The sequence below is a fragment of the Danio rerio genome, chromosome 22 (assembly GCF_052040795.2).
Source record: "Danio rerio strain M-AB ecotype USA chromosome 22, GRCz13ab, whole genome shotgun sequence".
Classification (NCBI taxonomy): domain Eukaryota; kingdom Metazoa; phylum Chordata; class Actinopteri; order Cypriniformes; family Danionidae; genus Danio; species Danio rerio.
The window spans coordinates 5,169,372-5,194,600 of NC_141042.1; the positions used below are offsets into that span (position 1 = coordinate 5,169,372).

Below are 25,229 nucleotides of genomic sequence, written 5' to 3' on the forward strand. Positions count from 1 at the left end.
CGTGGTGGTGGCAGCATCATGCTGTGGGGGTGATTTTCAACAGCAGGGACAACACAACAGGACAACTAGTTGCGATTGAGGGAAAGATGAATGCAGCCAAGTACAGGGATATCCTGGACAAAAAGTTTCTCCAGAGTGCACAGAACCTCAGACTGGGCCAAACCCAATTAAGCATCTCTGGAGAGACCTAAAAATGGCCGTCCACCGACATTTACCATCGACCTGAGAATTTGCAACAACTGGCAGAGAATTCCCAAATCCGGGTGGGAAAAACTTGTTGCATCTTTCCCAAAAAGACTCATGACTGTATTAGATCAAAAGGGGGCTGCTACTAAATACTGAGCAAAGGGTCCGAATACTTAGGACTGTGTGATATTTCAGTTTTTCTGGTTTTATAAATCTGCCAAAATCAGTTTTGTGTTTTTTCTGTCAATATGGGGTACTGTGTGTACATTAATGAAGGAGAAAATGAGCTTGAGAATGATTTTAACAAGTGGCTGCAATATAACAAGGAGTGAAAAACAGAAGGGCATCTAAATACTTTCTGTACCCACTGTATGGAAAATGAAATTAAAACACTGGCCAATTTAGTGTTGGAGGATTCATGGCTAAATGTGATCAACCTAGTGGTCAATCTTCATTGAATGCACATTCCACCAGTGAGAGCAGAGTGTGACGGTTTAATTAGCCGAGTAACAGCACAGTTTTGCTTAAAATATCGTAATGCACACAACATTATGGGTGACATATCAGAGTTCAAAAGAGGATGAATGGTTGGTGCGCATCTTGCTGGTGCACCTGGACTAGACTGCTGTAACCTGCAACAAAGTGTACTAACTTGGGTTTTCCAGGGTGTGTGTGATCGCTCTGTAAAACGGGGAAATGTCCAAGGTCAACTCAAGTTTTAACAATAATAACAATACTGTTATAAGTATAAAAAGAGGCTGAATTTAAATTTAGAGAGAGAAAACTTTATTGATAAAGACAAGCAAATACATCTAACAAATGCACAGTGAAGTAAGATCTGTGTCTTATTTTAGAGAAATATAAACAATAAATCAAACTGAATCTGTAAAATAGTAACACTACAAAACAAACATGAAAAATATCATTGTATATAAAAATGTGATACATCAAGCTTTTTGTACTGAGCTAAATGAAAGCAAAGCTTTGTATTTGAAGTCTGCTGCTGTATTTATGTCAAACCCTCACATGAGCTGCATCAGAACCATCAGGTTCATCTAAAATCTTCAAAATAAATGAAGCTGAAATGACTGAAAGCAGTTCTCTGACATCATCATTCAGGTTTGTGATGTGTGAATATGTGCTTGATCTTGTTCAGCTCTTCTGGATCTGATGTCATAAAGCACAATAATGACAGTAGCCACGCCCACCAGAGCAGAGAGGACCCATCGGATCGCAGCTTCAGTAGGACCACAGCAGTGAACAGAGCCTGAGGAACAAGCACATCAAACTGAGCTCAGATCAGTCAATAAAGCTTCATATCAGCACTGCCATCCACTAATATCAGCTCTGCTTGATATTATTTAAAATATTCAAAAAAAACAAAACAAAAAAAAAACAGCAAATTGTTCCTTTTTCCTCTAAATACTAAATTCAAGCCTTTTCACATGCAGGATGGAAAGTTAGATTACCATTTTCAAACAAAAATCTCAGTGAAGTTGACTATTTTAATAAATAAATAAATATATAAACATATACATATGTATGTATATGTATATGTATATATATATATATATATATATATATATATATATATATATATATATATATATATATATATATATATAAATGCTGGTCATATTATTTGAATATCTTGAAAAAGTTCATTTATCTTTTACTTATTCCATTTAAGAAGTGGAACTTGTGTAATGTATACATTTATTCACACAGAATGATATATTTTAAGTGTTTATTTTTTTTCTTTTCATTTTTATTATTTTGATGACATCTGATGAAAACCCCAAATTCAGTATCTCAGGAAATGAGAATATTGTGAAAAGGTTCAGAAACAGACACCTGGTGCCACACTCTAATCAGCTATTTGCTCAAGACACCAGCAAAGGCCTTTAAATGGTCTCTCAGGGCGTACTCACACTATGTACAGTTGCTTTGAACCGAGCCGAAGCACGTTTGTCCCACCTACTGTCTCCCCCAATGGCCTGCACTCACATTACATTCACGCCTGAGTATGCTTACGTCATTGAGGATGCACTGTTCACAAAGAAGCTCTGTCGTTCAGCAAAGTGGAGATTTCTGTAGTTATACTGTTTTAGTGGTTTAGGATGCAGTATTACACAGTCAAATATTACGCTGAACAGATCAGCCACTTATGATGCTTATAAATCAAAAAGTCCTCGTGCTGCAGGTGTTAGGAGGTTTGCTAAAAGTGCAGCTGCTGTGCAGTGAGGGGTTTGCGTCTTTTATAATCTACGAGTTTATAGTCATTGAACAGTAAGAATGATTAATAAATGTAAAACGGTCCCTTAAAAGTCACATCTCGTCTTCAGTTTCAAGCCCAAGTGAACCGTGCTCTGGCACACCTCTTCCAACTGGGCCAGGGCCGGCTAACTGAACCATGCCTGAGTCTGATTCAGACCATTCACAATTCTCAAACGATCTGGGAAACGAACCTGGGCATGGTTCGGATAGCATAGTGTGAGTGTGCACTCAGTCTACTTCAGTAGGCTACACAATCATGGGGAGGACGGGTGATTAGACAGTTGTCCAAAAAACAACCATTGACACCTTGCACAAGGAGGGCAAGACACAAAAGGTCATTGCACATGAGGCTGGTTGTTCACAAAGCTCTGTGTCCAAGCACATTAACAGAGAGGCAAAGGGAAGGAAAAGATGTGGCAGAAAAAAAGTGTACAAGCAATAGGGATAACCACACCCTGGAAAGAATTGTTAAACAAAACCCATTCAAAAATGAGAGGGAGATTCACAAGGAGTGGACTGCAGCTGGAGTCAGTGCTTTAAAAACCACTACACACAGATTTTTCAAGACATGGGTTTCAGCTGTCATATTTCTTGTGTCCAGTCATGCTTGAACAACAGACAGCATCAGAAGTGTCTTGCCTGGGCTAAAGATTGGACTGCTGCAGAGTGCTCCAAAGTTATGGTCTCTGATGAAAGTCCACTTAGCATTTTCTATGGAAATCCGGGTCCCAGAGTCTGGAGGAAGAGAGTAGAGGCTCACAATCCACGTTGCTTTAGGGCCAGTGTAAACTTTCCACAGTCAGTGATGGTTTGGGGTGCCATGTCATCTGCTGGTGTTGCTCTGCTGTGTTTTCTGAGGTCCAAGGTCAATGCAGCTCTATACACGGACGCTTTAGAGCACTTCATAATTCCTGCTGCTGACCAACTTTATGCAGATGGATATTTCATCTTCCAACAAGACCTCCACACAATGCCAAAGCTACCGGTACCTGCTTTAGATAATGCTTTAAGCATATGTCGAAGTTCAGACATATTCTATCAATGTCTGCTGTGGAACAGCTTATTCATGCTTTCATGACCTCTCGATTAGACAATTGTAATGTGTTACTAGATGGTTGCCCTGCTAACCTAATTAAACTTCAGCAAGTTGAAAATGCAGCAGCTAGAGTGCTTTCTAGAACAAAGAAATATGATTATATTCCTAGAATTTCTTCACCGTTGCATTAGCTCTCTATTAAATATAGTGTAATTTTTTACATTTTATTGACCTACAAAGCCATGAAAGGCTTAGCTCCCCAGTATTTGAGGGAGCCCCTGGTATATTACAGCCCCTCACATCCACTACGCTCAATTAATTCTGGACAATTAATTATTATCAAAATCAGTTGTAGGTGGTAGCTCTTTCTGTTAGGCTGCATTAATTAGGGTGACAGGAACACTTAACAAAAGGCATTATAGAGAGAATGGCATCTACGCTTTTGTCAGTCTGCTTTTCATGATCCTGAGGTCTCTATAATCCTGGCCCAGGATGTATCCTGAGCAGATGCTGTGGTGGTCATGGAGGAGTGGAGAGTATGAAACTGAGTCCTGAAAGACCACAGTGACAAACAAGTCTGCATTGATAAAGTGGACCATCCTAAACACCCGCCGGTGACCTACATAACTCTGCAACTTCTCCACAATGGACGTTCAGCGTTCGCCAGCCTCCAGACTGCAGCTCTGCACAAGAAATTTGGCAAGAGGAGAATTGGTCGTGCCAAACTGGGCCTTGTTTTTTTTCCCAAGCTTTCCTTGTTTTGTTTTTTTTTCTTCACTTTCGTCAATTGCTAAAATTTTGTTCCTTGCTACTGGCTTGCTTGGTTTAGGACTTGTGGAGCTGTGCATCGATGGATTTTCAGAGTTTGAACTTTTAGCAATGAAATTCAGTTCATAAGGGGTTTTTGAACCGCACTAAGTCTGACCTGTTGTAACAGGTATGAAAATTATAATTCGCTTTTAGTATAGAATTACACAAAATATGTATTTTATCTAATGTGTTACTAAGTGTACCTGAGGTGTTTGTTTGTGTGTGTCTTTTCCTTTAAATTTCTAAGGGAGCTCACGCTGTTTAATTTCCTGTTTTACGCCCACCTCTTCCCTTTTTGCACTGACTGTGCATAGTAGAGGTGGGTGTCTGCTAAGCTCCAATTAATCTTTAATCATCTTTACTTTATAAATAACTTTTAAAGCTAGTTTTCATGTTTAAATAATATTTATACCTTTATTTTTCACATATATTTCATTATTTTTGTGTCATCACTTAAATTGAGGTTTTGATTGACTTTAGCCTAAATTAAACATGTGAATGCTAAATGCATTGCACTTTACTTTTAACAGAAAAGCTGTAAGGGCGAAGACACACTGTAAAAGCTGTGCTTTTTGATTTGTTTTCAGGTATGTTTTGTCACTTTGTTAATATTGTTTGGAGTTTTGTTCTATCTCTCTCTCCATCTCTCCCCTTTTTGCACTGACTGCGCATGGGAGAGAAAAGCTGTAAGGGCGAAGACACAATGTAAAAGCTGTGCTTTTTGATTTGTTCCTTTGTGAGTAAAGAGCCGTCACAACTGCAGATCTCCGACTGGTTATTCCTTAATAAAGCAAAGAAAACACAACGCAGAACCTGTTACACTGTCACCTTAGACCTTTTTGCCTTGGGAGACCCTACCAGGGGCGTTAGCTGCTGACAACACAGCTCTTAGGATCACTCAGGCACTCAAACCCCTCCACCAAGATAAGGTGGCGGTCCATGGGGAAGGGCTGTCTTGTCCCTGTATGAACAGAATAGGAGTTTGGTTCGCATTGTCAGCAATAAGTTAGACTTGTTTCCAGTGCATGTTGGGCTCCGGCAGGGCTGCCCTTTGTCACCAATTCTGTTTATAAGTTTTATGGACAGAATTTCAAAGCGGGCGAGGCAGTGGGGCAGTAGGTAGTGCTGTCGCCTCACAGCAAGAAGGTCACTGGGTCGAACCTCGGCTCAGTTGGCGTTTCTGTGTGGAGTTTGCATGTTCTCCCTGCCTTCGCGTGGGTTTCCTCCGGGTGCTCCGGTTTCCCCCACAGTCTAAAGACATGCAGTACAGGTGAATTAGGTAGGCTAAATTGTCCGTAGTGTATGAGTATGTGTGTGTGGATGTTTCCCAGAGATGGGTTGCGGCTGAAAGGGCATCTGCTGCATAAAAATTTGCTGGATAAGTTGGCGGTTCATTCCGCTGTTGCAACCCCAGATTAATAAAGGGACTAAGCCGACAAGAAAATGAATGAATGAATGAATGAATTTCAAAGCGTAGCCTTGGGCTGGAGGGGGTCTGGTTCTGGGACCACAGGATTTAATTTCTGTTGTTCGCAGACGATGTCGTCAACTTTTTGAAGATTTTATAACCAGCACATATACACTCTTTTTCCATCACTGTTGATTTTACACCATTTGTCAGTTACTTTCTTTATATGTGATGCTTAATTTCCATTCATCTTTATTGACCACCTCCTTCAATATGAATTAATGTTTTGTTCTGATCTCAAGCCAAAGCAAAATAGAGTAAGTGTAACGTGGAGTCTGACACGGAGGGATCCATTTGCAATATATTTATTAAACACTAGCGTGCGAACTCACATCAAACTTAGTTAGTATGGGTCTATGGGCAGGCGGCTGGCTGTCAAGGAGTGTGATAGCAGGCATGGGTCAGAGGCAGGCAGCATGGTTCAGAGGCAAGATATCAGGCTGGGTTCAGGGCAGGCGGCGTGGATCAAAGTCAAGGATACAAGCAAGGTTCGAGGCAGGCAAGGCAAGGCAAGGCAAGGCAAGGCAAGGTCGATATACAGTCCAGGTAATACACGGGAGATCAGACAGGGCAGAACAAGACTTCGCACAGGACTGAGTGTGTGAGCTGCTTTTAAGTGTTTGCATGGATCATCAGTGTGATGTGCTGCAGGTGTGTGTAGCAATCAGTGTATGAGCATGATGTAATGGTTTAGAAGTCCAGTGATGGTGACCTCTGCTGGCCAGCGAGGGGAATGACTGGGAATGAGTTGGTGACAGTAAGCACCAATCAGAGCCTGTTATGTAGATTTCTTACAAAGTATTTTTCAGTATTATAAAACTACAAAAAAGATAAATATATACAAAAATCAAATGTCAATTCAAATATAAAATCTAAATCGATCATCAACCCTATGAGAAACAAATAAAATAGAGCATTTTATATTTGAAATCCATATTTAAGATACATGTATCATAAATACTGGCCATCCCTGCTAGTAGATCTGCTAAATGATCTAGTAGATGAAGTAATAAACTAACATTAAACTCACCAACAGTGAGAAAGAAGCGAATTTTTCCCACAAGGCTCCATCGTTCATAAACTCCAGCATGTTCAGCTCTGATGTCTGTGATGGTCAGAGATCCAGTTTTATTGTCCAGTTTCAGTCTGTCTCTGAATCTCTTATCAAGATTATCAACAAATACAGAGATGCAGACGAATAAAAATTCATGAATTTTAGCAATTAAAGTTTGTTCTTTTCCAAACGTCCAGAAAGTCATATTATAATTCATATTTTCAGTGAAACCAGAACTCAGAGTGACTGAATCTCCCTCCTTCACGGATATTTCATCTTCAACACACAAAGAGAAGAAACAGGGATTGTGTCAGATTAAGATTATTGCAAGGCTTTTTGTTTGTTCCTGAAAGTTAATTTTAGTATCATAATACAACAGAAAATACACAAAATAGCAAGAGAGTGTGTGTGGAATAATGTTACATCTGGTGATTAAAAAGGCAAGCCAGAAGAAACAAATATACAACTCACCACAGACAGTGAGATCGAAAGAAATATGGAGATCGTTGGTCTGTAGTTTATAAACTCCAGCATGTTCAGCTCTGGTGTCTGTGATGGTCAAAGATTCAGTTTTATTGTCCAGTTTCAGTCTGTCTCTGAATCTCCCATCAAGAACATCATCAAATACAGAGAATCTGTTGGTCTGTTTATTGATTTCAGCTATCAAAGTGTTTTTATCTCCAAACCTCCACTGAATCTGATCATCATTCTTCAGTTCAGAGACACCAGAGCTCAGAGTGACTGAATTCCTCATTTTCACAGACACTTCTTTATCGTCTCCTGTATTACCAAACACAAAGAAACAGATCATGATTAACAGAGACAGATAAGGTCAGTCATTTGATGGTTTACAAAAGTAAATTAGAAGCTAAAATCATAAATCTAAAAAACAAAAATATGTTTGGATTAGTAATTGTATCCTTGTGCTAATTTAAAAATAAATTAGATTAAATTAATATTTAACTCACCCAAGACTCTCAGTTGAACAGAGTTGCTTTCATTGTTGATCTGTACTTTATAAACTCCACCATGTTTAGTTCTGGTGTTTGTGATGGTCAGAGATCCAGTTTTCTTGTCCAGTTTCAGTCTGTCTCTGAATCTCCCATCAAGAACATCATCATATACAGAGAATCTGCTGGTCTGTTTATTGATTTCAGCAATTAAAGTCTCTTCATTTCCAAACCTCCACTGAATCTGATCATCATTCTTCAGTTCAGAGACACCAGAGCTCAGAGTGACAGTATTTCCCTCCTTCCTCATTTCTATTTCATCTTCATCATCAAACACACAAAGAGAACAAACATCAGCATTCACAAAGTAAGACTTGACAATCTGAATGTTACGTTTAAAATTAATATAGTAACAGAATAACAAAAGAGACTCACAACAATGAAACATTTAATGTGGATTAATATTATATTTGGTGATTAAAAAATTAAACAGGTGAAACAAATATTCAACTCACCAGAGAAGCGAAGAAAGATAATCCTGCTCATCTGGTTGGTCTGTAGAATATACATATCCTCGTGTTCAGTTCTGGTGTCTGTGATGGTCAGAGATCCAGTTTTATTGTCCAGTTTCAGTCTGTCTCTGAATCTCCCATGAAGAATATCATCATATATAGAGAATCTGTTTGCCGTTACATTGATTTCTGCTATTAAAGCGTTGATTATTAGTCCAACCCTCCACTGAATCTGCTCATCATTCTTCAGTTCAGAGACACCAGAGCACAAAGTGACGGATTTTCCCTCCAGCACCTGATAAAGATGATAAGGAAATCCTTCTGCAGAACAGAGTTAGTCCGATTAAAACTTGAAATCACACAATGTCATAATGTCAATCACATAGAACATCTCTAAAACCACTAAAACACTTAAATAAAATTAGAAGTTATTGTTATTTTTGTTCAACTTTTGACCTTTTATTTATTAATTTTCCTCGAGCTTAGTCCCTTATTTATCACTGGTCGCCACAGCAGAAGGAACCACCAACTTTTCCGGCATATGTTTTATGCAGCGGATGCCCTTACAGTCACAACCCAGTACTGGGAAACATCCACACACTCTCGCATTAACACACTCTTACAATTATAGTGCACGTGTAACCCCGTTTTAATATAACCTTTTGTGTGTATGTAGATGCAAAGAAAAAGTGATGTGTGTTTTTTTTTTTAAATATGTGAGAAGGTGAGATGCACAACCGATGTTATGTGGGTAATTGCTTTTATGCGGTTGGGTGAATAAGATTATGGGTTTTTCCGCCTTCAATCGGAGAGGGTGAGAGAAAAGAAGAGAAAAGAAAGAAGCAGTGCATCAGAAACAGAGGGAAGGTTTTACCATAAAATGTATTCAATTATTATTAAGTTTATAATGAGTGCAGGGCCGCTGCTGGCCAAAAGGGTGTGCTAAGTGAGATTTTTCTGTGGTGCCTCCACAGAGGAACAAAAACAAACAAACATATGTATTTAAGCATTTATTTATTTATTTATTTATTATGCATATAAACACTCAAAATTATACTTACACATTCACATATTTACATTACAAAATAATAGTTTACATTGAAATAAACACTGACATGTGCCACACAAGTTATTGCATCTTGTTTATATACACTATGTGTCAGGGTTCTTAAAGAGACACAAATGCAGGCTTGAGAGAATCAGGGGAATTTATTTTCAATAACCAAACAAAATATCTTTCTAGAAAAAGATCCAAAAAAAAAATCCAGCCAGGAGGAAAAAAGAGCGGAACAAAAAGGTATCTGGGCTGTCTGCAACTGACAACAGTCTTGGCACTAATATTTCCGGTGGAGGTCGTCCCCTTCGTGATCCTCAGACAAGAAAAAACAAAACAGCCGGAATAAAGTCACACAAAAATAACAGAAATTCAGTTGCCTTCTCAACTATACCCGGCAGGGGGCGCTCGATGAGGCGGACGTGTGGGGGATGCTGAGCAGCGAGTGAGAGAGAGAGGAAGCCGGTGTTTTGGAGAAGGCCGGCGGGCTCCGAGAGCGAGAGGAAGTCCGGCCTGGAACAGAAGGAGATGAGGGAAAAAGACCCAACACTGGATGTAAGGACCTGGCGTTGCAGCGACACGGAAATCCCACTGGATAGCGCAGAAAGAGAGAGGAAGAGAGAGAACAAGACAGGACAGGACACGAGTGGCTGAGCGTAAGCGCACTCGCAAATAACGATCTAGCACAAGACAACACACACACGGGGAATAAATAGAGCAGAAGGAGAGCTACTCATGGACTGCAGGTGAGTGGAATCAATTATGTAAATAGAAAGATTGGTTAACAAGGGGGAGGGATGCCTTAGGTAAACACGAGGTGACAGATCAAAACAACATTCTCGTGCGCTCGTGACATGTAAACAAACACACACAAAAAGACAGCGTGATCAGACAGGGGATGTGACAGTACCCCCCTCCCTACCAACGCCACCAGGCGTTGCATGGAGGGGCTCACCTCGTTGCCGACGGAAGTCCCTGACCAGCGCCTGATCCAGAATATCCCGGGCCGGAACCCAGCTCCTTTCCTCTGGACCATAACCCTCCCAGTCCACTAGGTATTGAAAGCCCCGACCTCTCCGTCTGACATCTAGCAATCTCCGAACAGTATAAACTGAGGAACCATCCACTAGGCTGGGGGGAGGGGGGGTTGGGGCAGATGGAACAAGAGGTGAGTACAGCACAGGTTTAACCCTAGATACATGAAAAGTAGGGTGTACCCGACCAAGCGTGGGGGGGAGCTTGAGCTGTACCACCACCGGACTCAAGACCTTGGTGATCCGGTATGGTCCAATGAACCTGGGTGCCAACTTGCGTGAGGCTACCCTAAGAGGCAGGTCCTTAGTGGAAAGCCATACTCTTTGACCACACCTGTAGCGGGGAGCAGGAGTCCGATGTTGGTCAGCCGCTGCTTTAGTCCGTCTATTAACCCGGGCCAAGGCCTCCCTAGCTCTCTTCCAAGTGCGGCGACACCGCTGGACAAACGCAAGGGCAGACGGGACAGCAGCTTCGGGTTCCTGTGAGGGAAACAAAGGAGGTTGGAAACCCACGGAGCATTGAAATGGAGACATACCTGTAGCAGATGACGGGAGGGAGTTATGAGCATACTCCACCCAGGGCAGTTGTTGGCACCAAGAGCTAGGATTGTGGGACGTCAGGCAGCGGAGAGTACGTTCCAAATCCTGGTTTGCCCGCTCGGACTGCCCGTTGGTCTGGGGATGGAATCCAGAAGACAGACTCGTTGAGGCCCCGATCTGTCGGCAGAATTCCTTCCAAAACCGGGAGACAAATTGGGGGCCCCTATCAGAGACCACATTGACCGGAAGACCATGAATCCGGAAAACATGATCAATCACCACCTGTGCTGTCTCCTTGGCTGAGGGGAGCTTGGGGAGGGGAATGAAATGGGCTGCTTTGGAAAAGCGGTCCACCACCGTGAGGTTAACGGTGTTGCCTTTAGATTCAGGAAGACCAGTGACAAAATCAAGGGCCAAGTGTGACCAGGGGCGGGAAGGGATGGGAAGAGGACGGAGCAGACCAACGGGAGGTGCATTGGACGTCTTGTTCCGAGCACAAACCGAGCAGGCAGCCACGAACTGTCTGACGTCCTTGGCCATAGATGGCCACCAAAATCGCTGGCGGATGGCAGCCAGTGATCTCCGAACTCCTGGGTGGCAGGTCAACTTGGAGGAATGACCCCACTGGATAACTTCTGAGCGCATCTTGGCTGGAACAAACAGTTTGCTCGTTGGGACCCCCCTCGGTATTGGACCCATCCGTCCGGCTTGCTCAATCCGTCTTTCGATGTCCCAGGAGATGGATGCCACCACCACTTCCTTGGGTATAATGGTGTCGGGTGGTTCCACTTCCCCTGGGGCCTCAAACAGACGGGAGAGAGCATCCGGCTTTATGTTCTTGGATCCTGGACTGTAAGACAGGGTAAAATTAAAACGGCCAAAGAAAAGGGCCCAGCGAGCCTGTCGGGAGCTCAGCCTCTTGGCTGAACGGATATATTCCAGATTCTTGTGATCCGTCCAGACCAGAAAAGGCTGAGCTGCCCCCTCCAACCAGTGACGCCACTCCCCCAAAGCCAACCTGACCGCCAACAACTCCCGGTTACCTATGTCGTAATTCCGTTCAGAAGGACTCAGGCGGTGGGAAAAGAAGGCACAGGGATGCACTTTCCCATCCAGACATGACCGCTGAGATAGGACTGCGCCTACTCCGACATCAGAGGCATCTACCTCAACAATAAACTGCCGTTCAGGATCTGGAATAGACAAGACAGGAGCAGAGATAAAACGGGACTTTAATTTATCAAAGGCCTCCTGAGCATCAGCTTTCCATTTGAACGGTACCTTAGGAGAGGTGAGTGCCGTTAAGGGTGCAGCAATCTGACCAAAATTCCTGATGAATCGCCGATAAAAGCAGAGCCTTACGCGAGTCAGGAGTTGGCCACTCGGCAACAGCCCTTACCTTACAGAGGTCTGCCTGGATCTCTCCTGCCGAAATTATGAATCCTAGGAAGGCAACCGACTGGGCGTGGAATACGCACTTCTCCACTTTAACATAGAGCTGGTTCTCCAGCAGCCTTTGTAGCACCTGGCGACCATGTTGAGTGTGTACCTGTGGGGATGGGGAAAATATCAAAATATCATCAAGGTACACAAAGACAAAGCGGTTAACCATGTCTCTCAACACATCATTGACCAGGGCCTGGAAGACCGCCGGGGCATTGGTCAGACCGAATGGTAGGACCCAGTACTCAAAGTGTCCCGTAGGGGTGTTAAAGGCGGTCTTCCACTCATCCCCCTCACGTATGTGGATCAGATGGTAGGCATTCCGGAGGTCAAGTTTGGTAAAGACCTTGGCTCCTTGCAATAACTCAAAGGCAGACGACATGAGAGGTAAGGGGTACCTGTTCTTGATAGTGATGTCGTTAAGCCCTCGATAATCGATACAAGGACGCAAGGAGCCATCCTTCTTTTTGACAAAGAAGAACCCAGCACCTGCCGGGGAAGAGGAGGGTCGGATGAGTTCAGCTTTAAGAGATTCGTTAATGTAACGGTCCATGGCCTCTCTCTCAGGACCAGAAAGGGAAAATAATCGACCCTTTGGCGGAGAAGTGCCTGGGAGGAGTTCAATGGCGCAATCATAAGGACGATGGGCAGGCAAGGAGGTGGCCCGAGACTTGTTAAACACCTGACGCAGATCATGGTACTCCGCCGGAACCCCAGCCAGATCAGCCGACTCCACAGCCATGTCACCCTGCAGCCCAAGACCGATTACTCACTGAAGCTAAGCAGGGCTGAGCCTGGTTAGTACCTGGATGGGAGACCACTAGGGATCACTAGGTTGCTGTTGGAAATGGTGTTAGTGAGGCCAGCAGGGGGCGCTCAACCTGTGGTCTATGTGAGTCCTAATGCCCCAGTAAAAGTGAAGGGGACACTACGCTGTCAGTGGGCGCCGTCTTTCGGATGAGACGTTAAACTGAGGTCCTGACTCTCTGTGGTCATTAAAAATCCCATGGCACTTCTCGTAAAAGAGCAGGGGTGTAACCCCGGTGTCCTGGCCAAAGTCCCTCTATCGGCCCATACAATCATGGCCTCCCAATCATCCCCTTCCACCGAATTGGCTCTATCACTGTCTCTCCACTCCACCAATAGCTGGTGTGTGGTGAGCGCACTGGCGCCGTTGTCCTGTGGCTGCCGTCGCATCATCCAAGTGGATGCTGCACACTGGTGGTGATGTGGAGAGACCCCCCCTCATGATTGTGAAGCACTTTGGGTGTATGGCCATACACAATAAATGCGCTATATAAGTACACATTACATTACATTACATTACATTACATTACATTACATTACACCTGCGGGACAGGACACAAAGAAACAGGAAAAGAGGCAGGACCCAAACACGTAGCAAGACAACACTGATTCCATGACAAAATTGAATTATTCAACCAATCAACGTGTGGGCCATGCTGCAGTAGCCATGGATGCCCTAAAACTATGGGGGCACTTCATGGAGTCATGGAGGAGCAGCGTGGTGACCTCACGGTGATTGCCTGAAACAATGAGTGTGATAGGAGGGGTGCTATGGGAAACAGTGGTAATAAGAGTGCCATTAAGAGAACGGGCAGGGATAGGGTCAGAAAGAGCAAGAGCAGGGATCCCCCACGAAGTGGCCAAGGAACGATCTATGAAGTTACCCTCAGCTCCAGAATCGATCAAGGCTGAACAGGAGTTAGAAAGATCCCCAAACTGGACAGAGACAGGAATAACAGTACGAGAAGGGGAGGAATGCAAAAAAGGAGTAGCGCTCACCAGGATTCCCCTCTTCACTGGCGAGCTGTGCCTTTTAAAGGACAGGTGGCTGCGAAATGTCCTGGCTTGCCACAGTACAGACACAAGCCCTTAGCGAGGCGATGCTGTTTCTCCTGGGGGGTGAGCCGGAGGCGTCCCACCTGCATAGGCTCTGGACCAGCGGAAGCGGAGTTGGAGGCATCAGAGACGGGAAAGGTGTCCTCAGTCCTCCAGGGTGGGGGGGGTGCAGAGCGTTGATGGCGGCGGCGTAGACGTCCCTCCACCCGTAGAGCCATGTTGATCAGATCGTCGAAGTCATGAGGCAGATCGATGGTGGCTAACTCGTCCTGAATCACCTCCTCCAGTCCTGCGCGGAACATGGATCTGCAGGCCCCCTGGTTCCAGTCACAAGACGCTGCTAGCGTCTTGAATTGGATGGCGTACTCAGTCACTGAACGCCCTGCCTGTCGCAAACGGGCCAGCTGATCAGCAGCCTCCTGGCCCCGAGCGGATCGGTCAAACAGTTTTATCATTTCCTGTCTGAACTCATCAAAAGAAGTGCAACAAGGAGCTTGAGTGTCTCAAACTGAAATCCCCTAGTCACGAGCCTTACCAGTGAGAAGCGTCAGGACAAAGGCCACCTTAGTTTCTTTCGTGGCATAGGTGCGTGGCTGTAGCGCGAAAACCACTGAACACTGGGATAGGAAGGCTCTGCAGGAATTCGGATCTCCATCATAGGGTGGCGGGATATTGCAGCGAGGCTCATGTTGATAGTGAGGACCAGGAGCCGCTTGCCCTCCCTGGGCGACGTCATGCTGCAGCTCTTGTATTCTTGCTGTCAACTCAGCTACCTGATTGGCCAGGAAGTCCACCTCTCGTGAAGTGTTGGTCAGCCTGACCTCATGCTGCCCCAGCAACGCTCCCTGCTGTGTAACGGCGGTTCGGATGGAATCTGAGCCTGCTGTGTCCATCGTGGCTAGATTGTTCTGTCAGGGTTCTTAAAGAGACACAAATGCAGGCTTGAGAGAATCAGGGGAATTTATTTTCAATAACCAAACAAAATATCTTTCTAGAAAAAGATCCAAAAAAAATACAGCCAGGAGGAAAAAAAGAGCGGAACAAAAAGGTATCTGGGCTGTCTGCAACTGACAACAGTCTTGGCACAAATATTTCCGGTGGAGGTCGTCCCCTACGTGATCCTCAGACAAGAAAAAACAAAACAGCCGGAATAAAGTCACACAAAAATAACAGAAATTCAGTTGCCTTCTCAACTATACCCGGCAGGGGGCGCTCGATGAGGCGGACGTGTGGGGGATGCTGAGCAGCGAGTGAGAGAGAGAGGAAGCCGGTGTTTTGGAGAAGGCCGGCGGGCTCCGAGAGCGAGAGGAAGTCCGGCCTGGAACAGAAGGAGATGAGGGAAAAAGACCCAACACTGGATGTAAGGACCTGGCGTTGCAGCGACACGGAAATCCCACTGGATAGCGCAGAGAGAGAGAGGAAGAGAGAGAACAAGACAGGACAGGACACGAGTGGCTGAGCGTAAGCGCACTCGCAAATAACGATCTAGCACAAGACAACACACACACGGGGAATAAATAGAGCAGAAGGAGAGCTACTCATGGACTGCAGGTGAGTGGAATCAATTATGTAAATAGAAAGATTGGGTAACAAGGGGGAGGGATGCCTTAGGTAAACACGAGGTGACAGATCAAAACAACATTCACGTGCGCTCGTGACATGTAAACAAACACACACAAAAAGACAGCGTGATCAGACTGGGGATGTGACACTATGAACAGCAGCTACGTTAATTATTCTTTTTATTCTCCATTTCCACCTGGGGATACTCATCCCGAAGTCCTCAGATTATGCGGAGTCACTGATTGGATCCAAAACTAGGGATGAGATGATCCCAAGGTGTTCATATCCAGGACCAGGCCGTATCCTGAGCTGCTGCTGCGCTGATCATGGGGAGTGGAGAGCATGAGACTGATTCCAGTTACGCTCCAGTGACAGGTGGGTCTTCGCTGAGGCCAGCTTCCAGCCTCCACCGCTGAGTCTGCAGCTCTGCACAAGACTTTTGGCCAGCGAAGAAATTGAAATGGTCATGCCGAACTGAGTCTGGTTTCTCTCAAGGTTTTTTTTTTCTTCACTCGCCTCGGTGAAGCTTTTTTCCCTCTCCGCTGTCTCTACTAGCTTGCATAGTTCAGGATCGGTAGAGCTACGCATCGATGTGTCTGCTCTTTAGTGTTTGGACTCTCAGTAATGATTTTAAATCACACTGAACTGAGCTAAACTAAACTGAACTTAAACACTAAAAACTGAACTACACTGATCCAGTTACTATGATCATTTATGTGATTTTGACACAATCTACTTTGTAAAAGCGCTATACAAATAAAGCAGAATTGAATTGAACACGTGTTCTGTAGAATCATTCCTAAATTCAAAGATTTACAAAAGGTAAGGAATAAAGCCCTCTCTGTACCTGCATAGCTGGTAGATAGACAGTCCTCAGCAGAGATGTATAAAGTACTAGAGACCCAGACTTAAGTAAAAGTACAAGTGCTCTATCAAAAAAGTGACTTGAGTAGAAGTTGAAGTGCTCTTTAAGCATCGTACTTAAGTGGTAGTAATAAAGTATTCAACATTTTTTTTACTTAAGTATTGCAAGTAGTTTATTTCAAAATTTACTACTCAAGTATTGTGTAATGTAGTTATTAAGAAAAGCAGTCAAAAGACATCATATTGTTATGCTTATTTTAAATATCTTTTTTGGGGGCATGTGAGTAAGCAGAATGAAAAGAACCATGGCTTACTGTCACGATAACCAGCGATCGTTCTCCATAGATCACTGGTTCTCAAACAACAAACCATGGACTACACTTCCGCCTTCTCCTGGACTACATATTCATACATGCTCACTCATCTAGACTGATTACATTCTCACCACCTGAGCCTTGTCAGATACTGATTGCACTCACTACTTAAGCCACTTATTCACCCATCCAGTTAGCTGAGTCTTGTTGATCCTGTGATAACACTACAACGCGGTTTCCCTGTCTTGTTTCTCCGTGTACCGACCTTAGCCTAGTTAGCTTATCCTTGTTACCTGTTTAGCCACCTGCCTTCTGACCTATTGCCTGTTTATACGACTACGATTCTAGACTGCCTGTTTATACCGGTTTGCACCTGATTTGACCATTGCTCGCCTGACGCTGAATAAACCTGCATATTGGATCTTACCTCCAGATGTGTGTGTCATCCCCGACGTTACAGATTTAGTCCATGGTTTGTTTTGTGAGAACCAGCGATCTATGGAGAACAATGGCTGGTTATCGTGACACTTACGATTTATATGAACTAGGAAAACGTTTTTCTTGCACGCTCGAGCGACAGATCTGATGGATTATAACAGCTTTAACACAAACCTTTCAAAGTTGTGTCACTCTGTAATCCACTCAAAACGCTATTGAAACCCATTTTCGGTAATTATTACTGGTTGAAAACGCTGTAAACGGAAGATCTAAACATTCTACTGAAAGACATTGGTTATGGCGCCCTCCATGCAGCAGCCAGGAAAGGTCAGTAATTTTAATGATTAGGGGTGTGAATCTACACTGGTCTCACAGTTTGGTTCGGTTACAATTATCTCGGTGCCTCTCAGTACATTGACGATGCTTTCCGTACATAATTAGATTTTTTCTTTACAACACAAGATTTTTTTTATTACAATCTATAAATATGTTTATATGTTATTAGTAATACAATTTTGTACTTTAATACAGCAGTAAGATATATGAACTGTACCCTTAAATTGACCTGCTCAAAGAAAACACTCTTTCTGAATGTATCAAACAAAACTCCAACACATGCACAGAAGACAGGAAAAGCTTAAGTTCCATGATATCTAATGAATGTAAACAGGCGGTTGTTGCGTTTATGTATTAATAATACGTCACTTAAAAACATTATATTAAAATGGTGATCTCTCGCAATCTTTTCCCGCACAAATCAGAGCCTTTCTGATCATATCAAACATGTTTGATAGGCTATTCAGTATTTTAACTTGGGTTGATCACTGCTCTGCTAACCTACAATTCAACCATCCAACCTACAATCAACACTGAAGAGAATTGCCTCAGTTTTAATAATAAAATAAATATAAAAATCTCATTCACGCTTTCACCGTCAGACATGCACATTTGAACCTGCACGCCACACCCTGTTCTACTCAGTGAAAAGTAGGTAAACGGATTAGACAAAAATGAAAAGGAACTGTTGCCGATCTAATGATGGAATCAAACGTTGCTGTTTCTAGATAAATTACGTGATACAGCAACAAAGAAGTAAAAAAAGCAGTTCATTATTAGGTATCAAATATCAACCATATTAACACATACAAAAACTCGCTTAGTGCACTTATAGTTTACCAGTCGCAGCGGCCCCACGCAAATAAAAAAAATGTAACCCACCAGCCTAGCTGCGTCATTTATGAAATGAATAAAGCTCTAAATGTATGTTCATGTGGAAATAAACCTTACAAAGTAATAAGAAAATAAATCACATTAAAAATGTGTCAGGGTTCTGCCACTCTGATCTTGTAAATTCTTGTTTTGGTGGCAGATCTTTGACACTACTCATGTCTGGTCCTGTTTCTGTCTCTGTGTGCGCGCGCCGTCGTGGGTGTACGCAGAGTGTGCGCGCTCCTGCTTGACGTGGCCGCGTGCGCGCTCTGCGTCCCTCAGACGCGTGCGCTCTTGTACTCGTGTTTGTGTTTTCGTCTGTCAGCAGCATGGTGTTTCATTCCCAGCGTCTCAGTCTTGTTGGTTTCGGTTTTGGTCGGCGCTGGGATGAAGCATGCATGCTGCATATGTGAGCGCATGGTGAGTGTTTTTATTTATCGTGTGCTCGTGTCTTGCGTCTCTTGTCAAAGCACGTGGCTCGGTGTTTACATTGTGGTCACGTGCTTTTGTCGTGTGCTTCAGTGTTGTGTTTGCTGTCATGAACATGCGGTTAATGAGTTCTCTCATTGGCTGCATGTTCTTGTTGTGTTATGTGAGCGCATGGCTTGTATTGTCTCTCTGTGTCATGCGCTCTCCCGTCTATTGTCTTGTCCCACCCTCCTTGTTAACCCATTATTAGTTAATTGTGTTCACCTGTTTGTGTGTTAATTTTCTACAGTTTATATACCCCTCACTTTTGCTGTCCTGGGTCAGTTCGTCATCACATTTCGTCGTTTGAAGTCTAGTCCTGTTGTGTTTCCAGTCCTCATCCTTGCCAGTCTGCCCAGTCCTGTTTGTATGTGTATGTATTTGTTTTGTTAATGTTTTCCCCCTCGGGGTAGTTTATTTTGCATTTTATTTTATTTTTATTATTTAATAAAATCCCATTTCCCTGCATTTGAGTCCTCGCTCCTTTTTCCCCATTTCCCATCACCAACCCTGACAGTACGAACTGACCAAAAAGAGGACTCAGCGGAAATGGGACTATTTCTGCGCCCAGCTTGCTCCCAGCAAGAAGGACCCATCGACCAACCCCCAGCCAGAGGACTGTCTCACAGGCAGAACCATCGCCCCTTTGGCATCTACGCCGAAGATCTTCTTGAGGCAGTCCGGGGGCTTGGGTTCAGTGAGACCACCCTCATCCACATCTTTCTGGCTGGATTGGATGAGCCATTCGATTGGGAGGAGCTGGGTGATATCAGGACATGGACGTTTTGAGAGGTGGTGGACTATTCCTGTCTGAGGATGGAGAGGGAGATCCTGGAGGGGGAATGGACCCCTCTCACCACCACCACCAGCACCATCTCCTGGTCCATGTCCAGCCCCCAAGGGTTAACCCGCACCCAAAAGCGGAGGCGGAAGAGAAAGGCCTCTTCTGCGAGGGTTGCTCCAGCCCCTGAGCGCCCTCCAGTGTCGGCTCCAGCCCCTGAGCGCCCTCCAGTGTCGGCTCCAGCCCCTGAGCGCCCTCCAGTGTCGGCTCCAGCCCCTGAGCGCCCTCCAGTGTCGGCTCCAGCCCCTGAGCGCCTTCCAGTGTCGGCTCCAGCCCCTGAGCGCCCTCCAGTGTCGGCTCCAGCCCCTGAGCGCCCTCCAGTGTCGGCTCCAGCCCCTGAGCGCCCTCCAGTGTCGGCTCCAGCCCCTGAGCGCCCTCCAGTGTCGGCTCCAGCCCCTGAGCGCCCTCCAGTGTCGGCTCCAGCCCCTGAGCGCCCTCCAGTGTCGGCTCCAGCCCCTGAGCGCCCTCCAGTGTCGGCTCCAGCCCCTGAGCACCGCTCAGTGCCGGTCCCAGTCCGGCTCCTGGCCCTGCCGGCACCACCCAGACATCTTTCCCTGCCGGCCCCAGCCCGGCTCCTTGCCCTGCCGGCACCACCCAGACGTCTTTCCCTGCCGGCACCACCCAGACGTCTAGCCCTGCCGGCCCCACCCCGGCTCCTTTCCCTGCCGGCACCTACCAGACGTTTAACCCTGCCGGCCCCAGCCCGGCTCCTTGCCCTGCCGGCACCTACCAGACGTTTAGCCCTGCCGGCCCCAGCCCGGCTCCTTGCCCTGCCGGCACCTACCAGACGTTTAGCCCTGCCGGCCCCAGCCCGGCTCCTTGCCCTGCCGGCACCACCCAGACGTCTTGCCAAGCCGGCCCCAGCCCGGCTCCTTGCCCTGCCGGCACCACCCAGACGTCTTTCCCTGCCGGCACCACCCAGACGTCTAGCCCTGCCGGCCCCAGCCCGGCTCCTTTCCCTGCCGGCACCTACCAGACGTTTAGCCCTGCCGGCCCCAGCCCTGCTTTTTGCCCTGCCGGCCCCAACCAGACGTCTTGCCCTGCCGGCCCCAGCCCGGCTCCTTGCCCTGCCGGCACCACCCAGACGTCTTTCCCTGCCGGCACCACCCAGACGTCTAGCCCTGCCGTCCCCAGCCCGGCTCCTTTCCCTGCCGGCACCTACCAGACGTCTAGCCCTGCCGGTCCCAGCCCGGCTCCTTGCCCTGCCGGCCCCCCACAGACCTCTGGTCTTGTTTCCCCTCATAGACACTCCCTGGGTCGTCCCTCCTGCCCCTCCCTGGTGTTCCTTTCCTCCACCCTGGACGGACCCTCCGGCTCCACCCTGGTTCCCTGCTAGGGCTCTCGACCCGCTGGACCCACCCTGGACAGTTCCTCCGGTCCCACCCTGGACTGATCCTCCCTTGTCTTGCCCTCCCATCCCTCCCTTGTTTGTCGTGTTGGGTCTGACTTGGCTCCCCTCCCTCCCCCCCTTCATGTCTTGCCTGTTCACCTCCCTGTCTTGTGTTTGTTGATGTTGCCTGTTTTGTTGTCTTGTGGTGTTTCTTGTCTGTCTTGTACCTTGTTGGATGTTCCCTTTAGGGACGCCAGGTGGCGTCCCTTTTGGGGGGGGGTAGTGTCAGGGTTCTGCCACTCTGATCTTGTAAATTCTTGTTTTGGTGGCAGATCTTTGACACTACTCATGTCTGGTCCTGTTTCTGTCTCTGTGTGCGCGCGCCGTCGTGGGTGTACGCAGAGTGTGCGCGCTCCTGCTTGACGTGGCCGCGTGCGCGCTCTGCGTCCCTCAGACGCGTGCGCTCTTGTACTCGTGTTTGTGTTTTCGTCTGTCAGCAGCATGGTGTTTCATTCCCAGCGTCTCAGTCTTGTTGGTTTCGGTTTTGGTCGGCGCTGGGATGAAGCATGCATGCTGCATATGTGAGCGCATGGTGAGTGTTTTTATTTATCGTGTGCTCGTGTCTTGCGTCTCTTGTCAAAGCACGTGGCTCGGTGTTTACATTGTGGTCACGTGCTTTTGTCGTGTGCTTCAGTGTTGTGTTTGCTGTCATGAACATGCGGTTAATGAGTTCTCTCATTGGCTGCATGTTCTTGTTGTGTTATGTGAGCGCATGGCTTGTATTGTCTCTCTGTGTCATGCGCTCTCCCGTCTATTGTCTTGTCCCACCCTCCTTGTTAACCCATTATTAGTTAATTGTGTTCACCTGTTTGTGTGTTAATTTTCTACAGTTTATATACCCCTCACTTTTGCTGTCCTGGGTCAGTTCGTCATCACATTTCGTCGTTTGAAGTCTAGTCCTGTTGTGTTTCCAGTCCTCATCCTTGCCAGTCTGCCCAGTCCTGTTTGTATGTGTATGTATTTGTTTTGTTAATGTTTTCCCCCTCGGGGTAGTTTATTTTGCATTTTATTTTATTTTTATTATTTAATAAAATCCCATTTCCCTGCATTTGAGTCCTCGCTCCTATTTCCCCATTTCCCATCACCAACCCTGACAAAATGTCTCCTTTTTTAACAATCATTATGAGTTTACTTTCACTTTAAAATGACAGAATTTTTTCCCTAGCATTTTTTATATCCTAATCATATAATCACAATATGCTTATGCTAATTATGTGGCTAAATGACCTTCAACCATTTTTAATGGGGGAAAAAAATATTTATATTGTAAATCAATTCATGGGAAAAAGAAAAAATGGGATTTTTTTAACAGGTCATATCGCCATGCAGCCCTAATCTGCAGTGTTGACTTTTCCGCATCAGAAGTCGACAGAGCAGAGATAAAACAAAATACACAAACTATTCATTAACGCATATTTTTAATCGCAAAGTCAATGACCTAAATTAAAGCTTGATCTTAAAATCACCATTCGTTCATATTACATGAGAATAACAGTGAAGGTTATTAATCTCTGATCTAATCAAACATTTATAATACAGCATCAGCAGCTGAAGCCAAACAAACACATGAGAAACTCACCAGCCAGACGACACAAACACAAACTGAAGAAAACTAATGGGAGAAACATTTTCATCATCGCTTGCGGAAAAGCTCACAGAAGAAACTCTTAAAATGAGTGAAAGCACTCGTGACTGAAGTGTGATATCTATCTGGTTGTGTGTGTACGTGTGCGTGTATACCCTCCTCTAAACTGCAGTTTCAGTTCACACCTCCGTCTACTTCATCATCAAAATCAGACAGTTATACTAATCTTATCTTTCAGATGAATTCTGGCCCTAAATATAAAGATAGTGTGAAATGTTGTTGCACGAGTGTTGGCCTGAATATCTGTGTGAACTTTTAATATAGCCTTATAGCAAAACTATAGCAAATGACTAGATCTGAATAATGAGTCTGAACTGTCAGCAGTCGAGTTTCATCACTGTTTCCTGTCAGGCCTGTTAGAGACTCTTATTTTGCTGTTATTTTATTTTATTCATTCATTTATTTTCTTGTTGGCTCAGTCCCTTTATTAATCCGGGGTCGCCAAAGCAGAATGAACCGCCAACTTATCCAGCAAGTTTTTACACAGCGGATACCCTTCCAGCCGCAACCCATCCACACACACACTCATACACTACGGACAATTTAGCCTACCCAATTCACCTGTACCGCATGTCTTTGGACTGTGGGGGAAACCGGAGCACTCTGAGGAAACCCATGCGAAAGCAGGGAGAACATGCAAACTCCACACAGAAACGCCAACTGAGCCGAGGTTCAAACCAGCGACCCTGTGACCTTCTTGCTGTGAGGCGACAGCACTACCTACTGCGCCACTGCCTCGCCCTTGTTATTTTATCACACTTTACAGAAATAAGATGTGAAAGTCTGTGAGGAGACCACAAACATACAGAAACTGTTTATCTAGCATCAGACAAACACATATCTGGACAAATAAAACCAAGAGTTAGCAATCAATCTATCTATCTATCTATGAATTTTTGATGACATTAATATACAGTATAATTATATATATACACAATTGTGAATTTGTCATTAATCAAATATTTATATATCTTTCACACCTTCACATTTTTCATAGCTGTATATTTCCCACTCTCATGTTTTTGTAAACCTATGAAAGTTATTGATGTGTTGCAGTAAAATAAGTTTAACAGGTCAGAGGAGGATTCACACACGAGATAAAATGTCTGAAAGTTCCCAAGACTGAACTGATGTTTAAGTGTCAGTTAAAATCAACTAAACGGATCCTATTTACTTTACTGCATAAGTATGATAAAAACTACTTTAAATAAACAAAGTTTTTTTTTAAGTTCATTCATTCATTTTCATCCACTTATCTGGGTCCGGGTCTCATGGCTGCAGTTTTAGGAGAGAACCCCAGACTTCCCTCTCACCAGACACTTCCTCCAGCTTCGTCTGGGTGATCCCGAGGTGTTCCCAGTCCAGCCGAGAGACATAGTCCCTCCAGCGTGTCCTGGGTCTTCTCCTGGTGGGTTCTACTTCCCTGGAACGACATCCAGAAGGCATCCGAAACAGATGTCCGAGCCCCTCAGCTGACTTCTCTCGATGTGGAGGAGCAGCAGCTCTACTCCCAGTTCCTCTCGGGTGAAAGAGCTCCTTACCCCATCTATAGGGGTGCGCCTTGCCAGCCTGTGAAGGTTATATTCAAGAATTTGCAAGCGTTTCAAGACCTGGCGAATCTGCATTTGATTGATAGGGTCGGAAACAAAACCACTGTCACCTGTAGCCTGGTGGACCGTGCACAGCTGAACCCAGTTCGAATGGTACAAAAATTCTCAAGTTGTGACTGTCACGGGCAAAGAAGAGGTGAACTCAAATGCAGAGAAAACAAAGTCCTTATTCAAGTAGAGGGTCACAGGAAAAGCAACGAAATAAAGGTAGCCCAGTTGGGTAAATGCTGGGGAAGCATCAAGGAAAAAACTCCACAATAACGGGACGCTCGCTCACTGGAAGTCCTGGACACAGATACAGGGTGAGTAACAGAATGCTTCACACAGACACATAAGCGACAACATACTGACAAACATGAAGGGAAATGATGATCTATAAATGGGGAAAAAGGGAATGAGAAACAGGTGGGAAGAATTAGCCGAAATGACTGGTGTTCCTGTGACTGCAAATAAAAGCAGGTGAGAAAGGTGATCTGTAACACTAAATAGAGGAAGGTAGCAAGAACGCAAGGTACGGTGACAGTAACTTGATGTCGTTTATTATTGTATTAGTTTTTTTTTAATATCTGCATGCCACTAACCGCTCCATTAAATCACTTGATAACTCCTCAATTTACGTAACTTTATTTGAAGATGTGTTTGAGCAAGAACTTAAAATGA

The 25,229-nt window shown here is 45.1% G+C and overlaps 1 protein-coding gene across 1 annotated transcript; it reads right to left on the reverse strand.

The window, feature by feature from the left end:
• Window positions 1-949: 949 nt before the first annotated feature.
• LOC147838357 (uncharacterized) lies at window positions 950-23,034 on the reverse strand. Its single transcript, XM_087303517.1, has 6 exons — window positions 22,894-23,034; window positions 8,297-8,614; window positions 7,800-8,102; window positions 7,303-7,611; window positions 6,808-7,107; window positions 950-1,453 (listed from the first exon to the last, which is right to left on the reverse strand). The coding sequence occupies exons 1-6, from the start codon at window positions 22,949-22,951 to the stop codon at window positions 1,302-1,304; spliced, it is 1,440 nt and encodes a 479-aa protein (XP_087159643.1). The 5' UTR covers window positions 22,952-23,034; the 3' UTR covers window positions 950-1,301.
• Between the last annotated feature and the right edge of the window lie 2,195 nt (window positions 23,035-25,229).